Source organism: Amphimedon queenslandica, unplaced genomic scaffold (genome assembly GCF_000090795.2).
Source record: "Amphimedon queenslandica unplaced genomic scaffold, v1.1 AMPQUscaffold_13377, whole genome shotgun sequence".
Classification (NCBI taxonomy): domain Eukaryota; kingdom Metazoa; phylum Porifera; class Demospongiae; order Haplosclerida; family Niphatidae; genus Amphimedon; species Amphimedon queenslandica.
In genome coordinates, this window is record NW_003546387.1 from 15,781 (window position 1) to 29,289 (window position 13,509).

A 13,509-nucleotide genomic window follows, 5' to 3' on the forward strand; every position below is an offset into this window, starting at 1 on the left:
AGACGTACGTACATACATACATACATACGGAGGGAGGGAGACTTCGCCTGAGTGGGGCTCGCTTATGCTCGCCCCAATAACTTAGCCCCACCCAAAAATGTGAGCCAGTAATTCAATTATGAAGTTCTTGAAAGTATTGTGAGCAATAGTATCTGTTTAAACATGAAAACAGTTAATTTATTGAGTGTAAGTGCCTGTTTATTGCACTTCTCAATGCATTTTTTCAAAATTTTCTATTATAGCTCTATTATGCTCACATTATGCTTATGCTTTTGGGGCCTATTATGCTCAAAATTATGCTGGCATAATCCGCCAAGGCCTAGGCTTCGCCCAACAATTATTTATCTCTTGTCTGTACTAATACTTGAAAAATTAGCATAACTAACAAGTTCTTGTAAGTAAGGGCTTCGCCCAATTATTTATCTCTTGTCTGTACTAATACTTGAAAAATTAGCATAACTAAATAATCAGATATATACAACTGATAACAATAATAACAAATACAACTGATAACAATAATAACAATAATTATACATAAATTCTACAGTTTTAGCTTCTTTCTTAGCCAAGCTTGCTTGCTGCCATCCGGCATTGCAGATGATGATACCAGCTGATGATGAGCTAGAGTAACTTGCCACATACTTCTGCAGATATTCAAGAGCAAGTGCAAATGCAGGGAACTATCCTTTTGGAGCATACTTTCTTTAACCCGGCTATAGCAGCGAGGCCATGCACCGTAGGTGTCTCGTCTAATATAGCACTAGCATTAAAACAATGAGGTAAAACTGTCACATAAATGCCATTACTGGTAAAGGACTGTGAGCGAATAGAGACATCATTAGTTATCAAATATTTGTTGAGATACTGACTGACAGCTGGTATCCATACCATGGCTGGGTCACCAACATCTATCACTGAGTTTGAGTTTGCGTATTGCATTACAGCAAGAGGTTTGTTTGACTGTATAGTACAATAGCTCTGAGTAGTAATGTTAAAAATTCCTCTATTTGCAACCAGACGATCTGTCCTCACAAAATTTTCCACAGTAGTATTAACAGTCACAGTAGTATTTACTGTACAAAAAATTTTGAAGTTAGTACCAAAGTCTTTTCCAGGCAAAAGCTTCAATATGTATCCAAAATTATTTGTATGAAATGGAGCAGTTAAAAAATTATAACCCCATGTATAAGAAGGAGGTACTTGCTCTATGAGATGATCACAGCCTACTTGATCAATGGAAATTTGACCACACTCATGACCAGTCATAAATCCAATTGGTTGAGTAGCTACGACATTGATACTGGAAATAATATCATCAGAACTGGTGATAACATAAGTGTAATGACTCTGAAAAGGTAGGCTGGATCCATTATATGGTAAAAAGCTTCTTTGAGAAATGAGAGTTGCATCAATGGTAACATTCTCTGTGTCAAAATCATCACACATAGTAATTGCTGCAATAGATGACTCTTTTCCTCCTGCAGTGAATACTGAATACTGGTAGTCTATTGAAATATTTTTTGACATGTTGACCATTGGAACAGCAGTAAAACCATCTGAGGTCTCAGCTCCATCACTAAAACCCATCACTGAAATCTTATGTGAACTATCCACAGTTTCAACAATAATGCCTGTGTTACTCACTGAATTGAATGGAACCATACCTTTTACTCTTGGTGGATTGAAGCTCAAATCAGTTTCAAAGTTACTATAGGAGGTATACTGATAAAATTCTTTTTTTATCTGTCCTGGCTTAACAATGCCATTTCTAGCAACACCACTGATTTTTGACTTTATACTATATTCAACATTTTCATGTTCTTGTGTACCAATATATATACTGAGTATATTAATGGTGTTTTCCTCATTGTTTTGAAGAAAAGAAAAACAAAACTTATTGCCTTCATTAGTGCCAATACTAGGAATGCCTATAAACAAGTGATAAATTTAGGCCAATTTGACATTGTAATGCTAAACATTATTAGTGGTTTAATATAATAGTAATAAAAATAAAATTACAACAGTTGTGTGTAATTACAAAAATACTATAGTTTGCTTCTTATCAGGCAATAAACAATATTATACCTTTGATTTTAAATTAAAATCACTGCTTATTTGGATATTTATCATTAACACATTATATCTTAACAGTTAACTTTACCTTTCAATCTTCTATTAGTGTCAATTGAATTGGCAATATCTATAGTATTGAAAAAAAAGCAGATTATTTAGGTGGCATATAATAATATAAATTTAATATTATATTGACCATCTATCATAGATTCCATGTAATTAGTGTATTCATGAAAATAACTATTGTATAAAGGTCAGTTTGCTTGCATAATTATTAGACATTATACAAAATTAATGATTGTAACTCTCAATAACTAAAATTTGTGATGATGATAATACTTTTCAGCCATTTACAAGAATGTGACAATACTGAGTATAGTAAAGAGAAAAGGCACAAGAAGTTACAGAAGAAGATGAATGCTAAATCATGCATATAGCTTGCATGTCATGATGACATAGTCTAATTACCAATCAATTCTAGCATCTATTCCAATAAATAATAATGTGCTATTAATTTATATGAAATGCACATTAATTTGCTATGTGGAAGTAATAGTGGCAATTAATTTAATTGCCACTATTACTTCCACATAGCAAATTAACAACAAAATGAAATGAATTTTAAACAATATGTGCATTACATGTATTTTTTCAGGAAATGAAAAACAGCCAGGACAAATTATTTGCCAGTGTCTTTTATCACACAGGGAAAGGTAGTAAACAAAACTACAGTCACCTTGCATAATTAGTGTAAGGTCTACCCCTTCACATACAGAGGAAGGAAAATGATCTAGATAATTATATAGTGATCAAACAATGTTGACATTTGTAATTGCCAAATTGGTACTTTCTTATGTAAATTAATTGGGTCATGGTCCAAGCTACTTGCGTACAGAAAGCTTGATTGGGAACAATTAAAGCACTTGAATACTTGTTTTTCGCTATTATAATTTGAAATTTATTATGGATAAAATTGCAACAAAGTGTATATTAGCCTACTTCACTCATTCCCCGTCATACTGCAGCTATTTGGCATTATTTGGTAAGACTTTATGGGCTTATTACACTTAAACAAGTATATGCACACACTTTTGACCATCTACATGATAGAAACTATTACCTTTGGGTGAGTATTAATTGTGCTTTTAAATTTTAGCATTACGAAGGGTATGCTGATTTAGTAAAAGGTAATTTATACAAAAAATAGAACATCGTCAAAGTCATTGACTAAACTTCCGTTTAATACAACTTAAAAAGCCCCATTAAAGAGCAATACACTTAATAGGCCCACACCATGTAATAGCACTGATAGCACTTGTAATAAGTCCATCCTGCTACTAAAGCCCTCTCTCATCGTTTACACAAAGCTTTATTGGCAACTGCATGGTTAGTTTTTAAGTAGTAAAATTACATTAATACCTACAGCTTTGTTTACAACAAAAACTCTTATTGCATGGGTGGCAACCATCACAGTTATGCAACCAGTTAACTTTCACATGACAAGATTAAGACACCATAACAGATGTAATAAATTGAGAGCTTATCTTATAAACCGTGGATCTATAGCTGAAAAATTTGACAGATTGGCAGTTCAGAATAAAACCACCAATATTATAAACCATCAATAATAATTGGTGGATTCCCATCATGAGCATGTGATACTAAAAAAGTGCCAAAATGCTCACTATTTCAGTTCAAGACTGTGGGCAAGGACTGCTGAGGAGCAGCTTCAAGAGCTGAGAGTAATTAAAGAAAAAACAAGATAGTAAACCGCTAATATTATATTTAGGCTATTTTGATGCAAAGCTGCCAAAGTTTTAGATCGCCAAAATTATCCGGCTATACAGTACAGTCTATAAAATTGAAAAGCCTGCGCATGCACTGAATTATTCACTGATGCTGGTTACCCTTTTAATAAATCAAGGGGATATTATCAAATGGTAGTTAAAATACAGTGGTTTTTGTTTGAATTAAGAAGCAATAGCCTATAAGTAATAATGATCATACATGTTTCTTACCAGATCCAATAGAGACCTGCACCATGATTAAGAACAAGAGGTGCCACGGTACACCAAACATCCTTTTATCAGGAAGAAACTTTATTACAGAGATATAGTAGGCTTGGGCTATACAACAGCCAGCTACGTCTTTTTTCTGTCAGTTATGATACAATGCCAACTCTTGATATAGATCTATGTATAATAATTATAGTTCTACCACACCCACGTAGCTGGAGCTAGTCCATAAAAAGTAATTATCTACAAGTTAGATTAGACTCTAAATAAAAAAATTAAAAATGGAAAAGTAGTAGGATTAAATTGATAAAAAAGTAAAAAAAACAAGAGGGTAAAAGCTCTCTTGCAGTAGTCTGTGTGGCCTGGGATACAACTATGCTTTGGATTAAAATTAATTCTTCATGCAGTGGTGTAGGATTTCTTACTATACAACAGTTTGCAACAAATAAACAAATTTTTAACAGTAAAGTAAAATTGGTTTTGGCTTATATTTTACTTAATTATATGATTAATCAAATCAGAATTAAATGAAACCATAATCAATGGATCTATTTGTTGCTGCAATGAAGATATTGTACTAATGATTACCTGAAGATATGTTAAAGCATTGGAGTAGAACAATACATAGGGGAGAACTGGTCTTAGCATTTTAAAGAAAGAAATGAGTCTTAAACTAACTCTCACCCTTAATTACAAGCAGTAAAAGCATCAGGCTATAAAGGAGCAAAAACGTTACCCATAACTTTGTAAACTGAAATTTAATGTGAAATAATAAAGTGAAAATACACTGTCCTTTTACAACTCAGTTCCAATTGACCTTGCAGGTTGCCCGGCTTTAAGTCCTATAATTATAATTATAATGAATCAATAGTTATTGATGATAATTAAAAACTTACTTCTTTCTCTTCCACTACTGATCTATTTTTGATTCATTTCAGTTGTGATGATGCAATGAGCAAAAAGTCTAAAACTGGAGGAAGACATTACAATAATCACATTAATCAACTTTTAATGAAACTCTCATCCAATCCTTCTCCCTCTCTCTTCAATTGACATACTTTGGTGGTTTTTCCTTAAAAGGATTGTGACTTTGTGACTTAAGTGAAGGATCTCTAGCAAGAAGTTTAGTTTGCTATAGCACAAAAGTGTATTATTATAGTCTAGTTACTAAAAAACAAGCATAACAGTGTAAAAATTCCTACAATTGATTTCACCACCTTGCATGTACAGCTGGGTTTTTATGAAGACTTATAGAGGCTCTTTCTGCCTTCTAATGCTGATAAATAAGTCTTCTATGTTCTCTTGCTGTTAGGAACTAAATTTTGTCAAGCAAATTGGTCTGAAAATATCTGATGTCTGACTGTTATCTCAGGCTCTGTGCTAATCAAGCATATAACTTATTAATAATAAGATCTGATGTATAATCATTAGGTATTGAGCTATACACTGTATACATGTAGGGTCCTGCACTGATTTCAGTCATTAGAGTGACCTAAAGAACAATGTAATTGATTGGTAATGATCTAATGCCAATTAAGGTGTAAGCTGTATAAGCATTCAAACATTTGTTCGTTTTGGTTAATGGAATGCTAAAATTTCCCATTTGTCTACTCTATAAAAGAGGTTTGGAGTTACAATTTAGCAAAATTTAACCAGTGCATGCTGCTACAAGCCATATCAAAAATTTTGACAAAACATACATACCTCAATTCACCAAATTTGCTTAAGTTTTACTCCACCAGATTCTCTAGCTATTACCAAGCGCTAGCAGCGCTTGGTATGTAAGGTTGAGTTGGACGAGCGCGCCCCCAAAATGGCTGCCATCCCAGAAGCATTGAGCCTGTTTAATATCTTTAGAAATTCCTTGTGGCTTATCTGATAGTCCAGATGTCCTTTATAATTTTATCAAAACATTTCAGTGTTATAAAAAGTAGTAAAAACTTCCATAAGATAGTTTTACGGTAAATGAATGCATGCATGCCTGCATGCACCAAATGTTCGGGTTTCTCTTTCTTCCACAGTTTAGTAAGAACTAGTCCTACAGTTTTTATCCTAAAAATATGATTTTTGTACCATTGTGCTGCATTTAAGGGACGCTAGTGCAGCGTGGCTTTGCATTGTAATTCTAGAAAATGATTTCTCGCGTTGTTTTCAAGCACACATGGACTCACCAAGTGGTTGGACGCCATTTTGATGCAGCCAACTGCGCATGCTCAGTATTATTTTAATGGAGCGAGATTGGAAGAAGCTCTTTCACCTCAAAGCCTTTTACAATTACCGGCTCATCTGTGATGACATTGAGATGATGTGTTTGCCTAAACACCTGGCTATCTACTGACGTGACACCAATCACTTCCAGTGAGAGAACTTATTGTAAATAAATTTCAATGGTTTTATTGCTTAGTTTTGTGTCTGATACATAATTCATATACTTCGGTTTACTTCCATCTCTTCAAGTAAGGTAAATATAATAGAGTAAATTGTCAGTTTTATACCATGCATGCCTTACTACATGTATTATATTTAGGCCACTCCATGCAACTAGATTCATATACTGCTTTCCCATTTTATGCCCACGTGGTCCCCATCACTATTTTGATTACCATAAGTAATATTTACGGCTGCTAGTATTCGCAAAAATAAAAGTGTAATGAAGTACCATGGAAACCGATAGAATGTTGCTATGATAACAAGACCGGTATGAGCCTAATTTTCTGTTCTTTAGCAGCTTTAGTGGAGCTATTCACCAATAGCGACTTGTTCTGTTTCTGTTAGCTTCTTGTATGAACCTCTACCTCCAAGCCCCTTGCTGCAAATTGTTACTGGTGACTGGTCGGTAGCAAACCACACCCAAGCCAATAAATAACACTAACTGGAGTGGGTAGAGAGTTCCAAGATACAGCAAGTAGGGTAGTTTTGAAAAGAACTGGTTAAAGCAGCTTCAAAAAGACCAAGGGCTAGCTAGTAACAGCAAGAAGAACAACTCAAGAACACTGCATCAGGATGCTTTGCTTTAATATCGTATTACATCTGGTATCTACAATTCTACATGCATGATAATTGCCGGTCATGGTTAAAAAAATTGTGAATATTGGCAGCTACAAATATATAATTATACACATAGCTTATACAAGTGATAATTAATAATGGGAATGACTAAACCTGCTCCCCACCTCTGTAATGGGATACTATGATTGGAGTGGCCTTAGCGAAGGATTTTTTATTAGGGCAAAAATATTCGTTATTTACAACGCTTATTAATTAGCAGGTATTGCCACAGTGAAATAAAATGGCGGATATTAAATTGGAAGGAGATACAAGCTTATTTCCAGCAAATAGTCACTAAAATGAGATTGTACCTCTCAGTGTCCAGCAGCAAGTAATGGATACAACCTGTGACTGTTTCTACACTATACTACAGGTATGTGTACAGTAACCTGCTTTGCTTGCTTATTTTTTCTACATTGTATCCTTCATTGTTTGGTGTTTGTTTAATAAAAAACCCTAAATCTAAGTACTCAAGTAAAGCCTAAGTACATTTACAAAATATGTGTATAAGTAGTATTAAGTACAAGTACACATTGCTTTTAATTGGGCGAAGCCCACTAAGATGAGTAGAGTTTGTTTGTATGTACACGTACGTATTTTGTATCTCTTTTATATATCTGCACATGCCTAGCAGTGCAATAGTTTCAATATTTCATTGAAAGTGGGAGTGGCCGAAAGAAAATAAAATGGCGATCAGCACACGGGAATCAGAAGTCATGATCTTCCTACTTCCTAGCAATAAGATAAGGCAAAATACCGTCCAAATACTTCTCCAACTGCTTGAAAAGGTTACAGGTGCAATTAAGTAACTATGAAACTCCTTTTTTGTTGAGATAAAATGTGAAAATCAAACAAATGTCACCTTTGTCACTGACTGCACGAAACTGGTCAGCCTTTTTATAGCTTATGGCTATTATAAAGTCAGTGTAGCAAGGCTTAAAGTAAGAAACAAGTCAGGAGTTTTCTAGCTGCAACATAAGGTAGAGATTCTGCTTTTTTCCAGCTAATAATCTACAAGGCTGAGCCCTTTAATGTTTTATATTGTTTTTAGTTGTTCTTAAGTATAAGTTTAAGTATGGTAAGGTGTACCTTTTAAAGTAGATATAGTTACATAAGTACAAACAATTTTTAATCACAGTAGTATTAATTTTTCAGAACATACTGTATAGTGGGAAATTAATTTTTTTGAATTTGGCATTTTGATAGCCATTTGTCAAAATATAATCCACCATTTTGAGCCATTATGCGCATGCTCAATGGCATATGGCCACAGATTTGCCAAATTAAAATCCACCAATCGCCCGAATTTAGCAATTTGCCAAATTTAAGTTCCTCCAAAATTTCCCGCTATATGATAAGTTCTTTAATACAGGTACATGTACTGTACATGCTGCCAACTGGTTATGTAAAGATGTAAAGATGCAGTTTTCATGTTGTATCTACATGTACATGACTTGTAGACTATTATTGCTCAGTGTCCTGTTTATATTTTTGTACATGTACATGTATGTGTATTTCAAGAGTCAATATTTCTTCACTCAGTTTAAGTAAACACACAAACAACCCACATACATGTAGAAATTCCAAGGTTGTTACAACCAGATCACAACCTCGCATAGTTCTAGCAACCTAGTAATAGCTAACAACCTAGCTTGTATAAAAGTGTTTAAGTTGTGACTAACATGTAAGTAACATAACAACCTTGTGACAAGGTTGTGCGAAGGTTGACAGGAAACTGAGGTTTTTTAAGTGTGCCCCACGATGATATGAAGCTATTGCTATGATATATAAAGCGACCATTGACCAACACTTATACAAATCAATAAAGATAACAATAATACACATCCACATGTTTATACATTAGCTACATGTATCATAGATACATTACAAGTATCTAGAAATCATTTGAAACTACCGTATAGCGAAAAATTTTCATGGCCCAAAATATTCATGGATTTCGTGTTTTCTTCAAAATCCACGAAAATAAAATTTGCAAAAATTGATTTAATATGGTTCAAGATGGCCGAAAAGTAGAAAACCACAAAAATTAAAGCCACAAAATTGATTTTTGAACGGATCCGCGAAATTTTTGGGCCACGAAAATTTTCCGCTATACGGTATATGGGATTAGGATGTCAATAATAATAATGTGTTGATAGTCTTTCAGATTATAGTTATTCTATTAAATTTATTGTACATGTGAGAAGTTTGTGACAAGGTTGTCACAAGCCAATAAAACCTGTCAAATCCAAGGTTTTTACAAGGTTGTGACCGGGTAGTGGCAACTTAGTGGCAACTAACTTGTTACAAGGTTGCAACAATCATGGTACAACCTTGGTTTTTCTATATTGGAAACTACACTTGCTGCTTTAGCTGCTGATGTTGTGTACATGTATACATTGTCAGATTCATACTCTCTCTCCCTCCCTTAGTTCCTCCCTCCGTCCCCCATGTGTCTCCCTCTCTATCTCACACTGGAGCTCCATCAATATGTGTAAGTACATCTATAATACTTCAAAATTTCACTCTTTTATTATTTTCTGTACATTATGCATGACACTTTAGTTTACAAACACTTTAGTTTACAAATAATGCCACTTTATTAATTTTAATTTTCCATAATTTAGTTTCAAGGACTCATACACGTATAACACAAATTTTCCTTATTCAACATTATTTTGTTCCTTAACGTAACGTAGCCTGGAATCATGGCATGGAATGCAACTTCCATCAATTTCCTTCATTCCAATACTGTCACATTTTGATGCTTTCTTAACATGACTTTTCTTGTTTGTCTTCTTTTAGGTTTCCTGTAATGAATACGTTTCAAAACTCCTCTCGTCAAAATATATTTTTCAGTGCTAACTATAATAATTTTTGTTTTTTAAGAAATAATATTTATTTTATTTAATAATTATTATTTATTTTCTGGAACAACTCCTTAAGTTCTTCAAAAAAAGGATGGAAACTAGAACAAAAAATTATTTAGTGTAGGGTTGAGCCTCTGTTGGATTTGAACCTATGAAATGAATTCAAACAAGACCCTGTAGGGTTGCTGGTTTAAAAGTATAAAATGATTTCAAACAAGCCCCTGTAGGGTTGTATCAGCATTTAAACACCAACATGTCAATCCTACACTGCAGGTATAATTGCCCAATGATATCATAACTTAGTTAAAGGAATGCACAACATTTACCATAATGCTCATTCAGTCATTTAATCAGTCGGGCAGCCAAGCAACCGGAAGTCCATATAAATTGTGTATAAACCTATTTCTCGTTCATTGAGCAACTGCGTGGGTGGTAGCGTACATAGATACATGAAAACTTGGACAGAATCAGAGAACTATCACAGCAATGGACTTGCCACAATGAGAGATAAAGTGCTTGATCAATAGAGCACATCATTTATGAAAACAGCAAAGCTATGCTGTTTTATGGGGAACTTACAGCTAATTTTGAACACAATAATTCTATTCCTTAGAAAAATTTTCCCTCACAAGGAATACTTGTAAGACAACAATTACCATGTAAAGATACCTTTTAAGTACCACATACCAAAATTTCATGATTGCACTCCAAAGAATACTGAAGTTACAATTTTTTTATTGTTAAGTATAATTAAATTAATTAAAATTTATTACAAAAATTGTAATATATCATGATATCTTTATCCAGGAAGAAAATAATTGGGATCAAAGTCTATATCCTCACAATAACCTTCATCTATAATGCCAAAATAGGCAGCCAGATACTTAACACAGTTCATGTGAGTACAAATATGAACGAAAATTGCGGCTCTCATGAAATCTCAAGATATCTTCCAAATATAGATATAAAGAAAGTTGAAAACCACTGCAATAGCTACAATTTACATATATATCAAGAATTACAAGCTATACTCATGGATACAACAATGCTAAACACACACAAACACATAGCTAGGCTACTTGCTGGGACCTTTAATACCTTAGAAAAATTTTCCCTTTTCTCCTAGAGCAATGAAACTTTTGCAGACTAACAGGCATATATAATACTAATAAGCTACCTTGTAAGTGTGATTGCATTCACTCTATTTTACAAGTTATAGAATTTAGTATGATTTTTGTGTCAGCCATTTTAAATCCTTACAGTGGAAACAAGCACCTGAAACACGAACAGTTCTTGATTATAAATGTAGAAGATCAGTTAGCTACATCTTTATCCAATGCTAAAGGTGCAGAGAACAGCAAAGTAACTGTAGACTTCTTAGTTTTGACATAAACAATCAAAATAGGCAAGTGACACTACCACACTAAAAGTCAGCCATTTTGAGAAAAACGTCACTTCCGGTTAGAAATAAGAAATCAGGCTTGGCTGCCCGACTGTAATTGCCACACTAACATTGATAGCAATACTCATCAGTGCTGCAAAGGCCATTTCATACCTGCAGTGTAGGGTTGACATGTTGGTGTTTAAATGCTGATGCAACCCTACAGGGGCTTGTTTGAAATCATTTTATACTTTTAAACCAGCAACCCTACAGGGTCTTGTATGAATTCATTTCATAGGTTCAAATCCAACAACAGAGGCGTCGCTGCCTAAGGGGCAGGTAGGGCAGTTGCCCCACCAATATTTTGAAGATCAGTAGCCATTTTTATTAAAATTAGTTATTAATTCAAGTTAATTAATCTAATAACTATCCAGGAAAGACTCAATCATAGTCTCGCCCCGCCCCTTCGCTACCTGAGGTAGCGAAGGGGCGGGGCGAGACTAACTCAATCACTGCTTACTTCTTCACACACACCAACAACTGACTCATAATGTAGAAATACAGTCGGTAGTTAAGCAATTTATTGCTGGAAATGAACGCCATTATGATTTTTGGGCGTCAAAAGATCATTATTAATTAATTAATCAATCAATTAATTGACCAAAATTGACCACACCCATCATGAATATTAATGAGATACTGCAAAATTTTTCGCGTGCGAAAAAGTTACACCTCTTTCATGGACCTATAGTGCCCTACCAATCTTTCAAGCCCAGCGACGCCCCTGAACAAAGGCTCAACCCTACACTAAATAATTAAAAAATTTTTTTTGTTCTAGTTATAGTACATGTACATGTATGCACAATCATTGCTTGCTTATAACAGTTATGTGTTAACATGTACATGTGCCTCTATGTCAGAATTGCACCTACACATGTATTTGAACCACTTGGGCTTTGCCATCAGGTTCCAATTAATAGTTGTACCTCTTGCAAATTAGTGTGTAACATCTTCATGTATTTTTACTATTATTTTATTACAGTGTACATTATTGAATAGCATTTACTACAATGTTGAGAGAACACTAAGTCACTGATGGTGTCAAACAACTGGAAAAAGTAATACCTAAAAGCTCAATATTTTTGAATATAGTGCTTATGTTTGGAGAAAAACTTTTGTGTTGGAATACAACCATTAAATCTATGGCAAAATATTTGTTTGCCATTAAAAATAAAAATCCATGAAAGTTGTCTTGAAAAATTAACTTTATCGATCTGAAAAAGTTTTGCCTCTCAAAATAAAACAAGGATTTCCTTTAATATGTCACTTTTTCCTACACTCTCTTTTGCTCCTCTCTCTCCTGCTTTTCTTCCCTTTTAGGCTGAAAAGTATCAGAAGAAATCAATCAAGTTAATCATGCTTCCGATAGTTATAATAGTTGTGGCTGTTGAGGAAATGACAATGAATGATTAATTTAATTCACACTTTCATTATTGTGCTTAACTATTACTTATCATGTTTGAATTAATAAATTGTATCTCAAACAGCTTCTAAAAATTAATGTTTTATACCAGTTTAGTATTTATATTTTACATTCACACCTTTTTATTAGGCTATTTTGTATTAGATGTAGATTTAGCAATTCCAAGATTTGTTTATGTTGATGTAACAGATCTAGACTAGTCTCACACAACAAATCTCTTTCAAAAGATTACACACTTTAGACTACTAAAAAAAGATCATAGTTTAATAATAAAAACAATATAGATCTATATATGAAGATCAACTTAGTAAAGTGAGGTTAGCCTTATATAACTGCAAGGCCTCTCATAAGACAACAATATAATGCATTACAATAAAGAAAAGTAAGGCCTATAGGAGTTACACAAATTATGTAAATTCATGTCACACTACAACTGTCAAGAAATTACTAGCTAAGTTCATTAAAGAATTATTTTTGTTGATTCTTCCTCACAAAAGTTTATAATTGTAGACTGAGATATTGAGCCAGTGGATCAATGAGTGCATTAATTGATGTATTCAATTCACTGAACAATGGTCTATCATTAGGACACTCGAGCCAACATAACAGCATCAGTTCATAACTACAACAGCAATTAAA

The 13,509-nt window shown here is 33.7% G+C and overlaps 2 protein-coding genes and 2 long non-coding RNA genes across 4 annotated transcripts in view; 1 reads left to right on the forward strand and 3 right to left on the reverse strand.

The window, feature by feature from the left end:
* Positions 1-426: 426 nt before the first annotated feature.
* LOC109582545 (uncharacterized) lies at positions 427-4,340 on the reverse strand. Its single transcript, XM_019997289.1, has 3 exons — positions 4,092-4,340; positions 2,162-2,200; positions 427-1,928 (listed from the first exon to the last, which is right to left on the reverse strand). Exons 1-3 carry the CDS (start codon positions 4,150-4,152, stop codon positions 655-657), a joined length of 1,374 nt encoding a protein of 457 aa, XP_019852848.1. The 5' UTR covers positions 4,153-4,340; the 3' UTR covers positions 427-654.
* A 1,981-nt stretch (positions 4,341-6,321) lies between these two features.
* LOC109582543 (uncharacterized) lies at positions 6,322-10,012 on the forward strand. The gene is made up of 5 exons (XR_002185140.1): positions 6,322-6,446; positions 6,493-6,549; positions 7,354-7,509; positions 9,569-9,630; positions 9,942-10,012. It is a non-coding gene; the product is annotated as an uncharacterized LOC109582543 (long non-coding RNA).
* Positions 10,013-11,105: 1,093 nt separating this feature from the next.
* Positions 11,106-11,494, reverse strand: LOC109582544 (uncharacterized). Its single transcript, XR_002185141.1, has 2 exons — positions 11,184-11,494; positions 11,106-11,142 (listed from the first exon to the last, which is right to left on the reverse strand). It is a non-coding gene; the product is annotated as an uncharacterized LOC109582544 (long non-coding RNA).
* Positions 11,495-13,214: 1,720 nt separating this feature from the next.
* The window catches only part of LOC100634318 (uncharacterized), a 21,025-nt gene continuing 20,730 nt past the window's right edge, over positions 13,215-13,509 (reverse strand). Inside the window, exon 40 of the mRNA XM_019997286.1 lies at positions 13,215-13,259. Within this exon, the coding sequence (XP_019852845.1) occupies positions 13,215-13,259 (45 nt within the window). The remainder of the gene's footprint in view (positions 13,260-13,509) is intronic.

Coding starts and splice junctions, on each gene's coding strand:
- LOC109582545 (XM_019997289.1), bottom strand. CDS start 4,152: ATGTTTGGTGTACCGTGGCACCTCTTGTTCTTAATCATGGTGCAGGTC. Junction 2,201..4,091: donor GCAGGTCTCTATTGGATCTG/GTAAGAAACATG, acceptor TCAATACTATAG/ATATTGCCAATTCAATTGAC. Junction 1,929..2,161: donor CACTAATAGAAGATTGAAAG/GTAAAGTTAACT, acceptor ACTTGTTTATAG/GCATTCCTAGTATTGGCACT.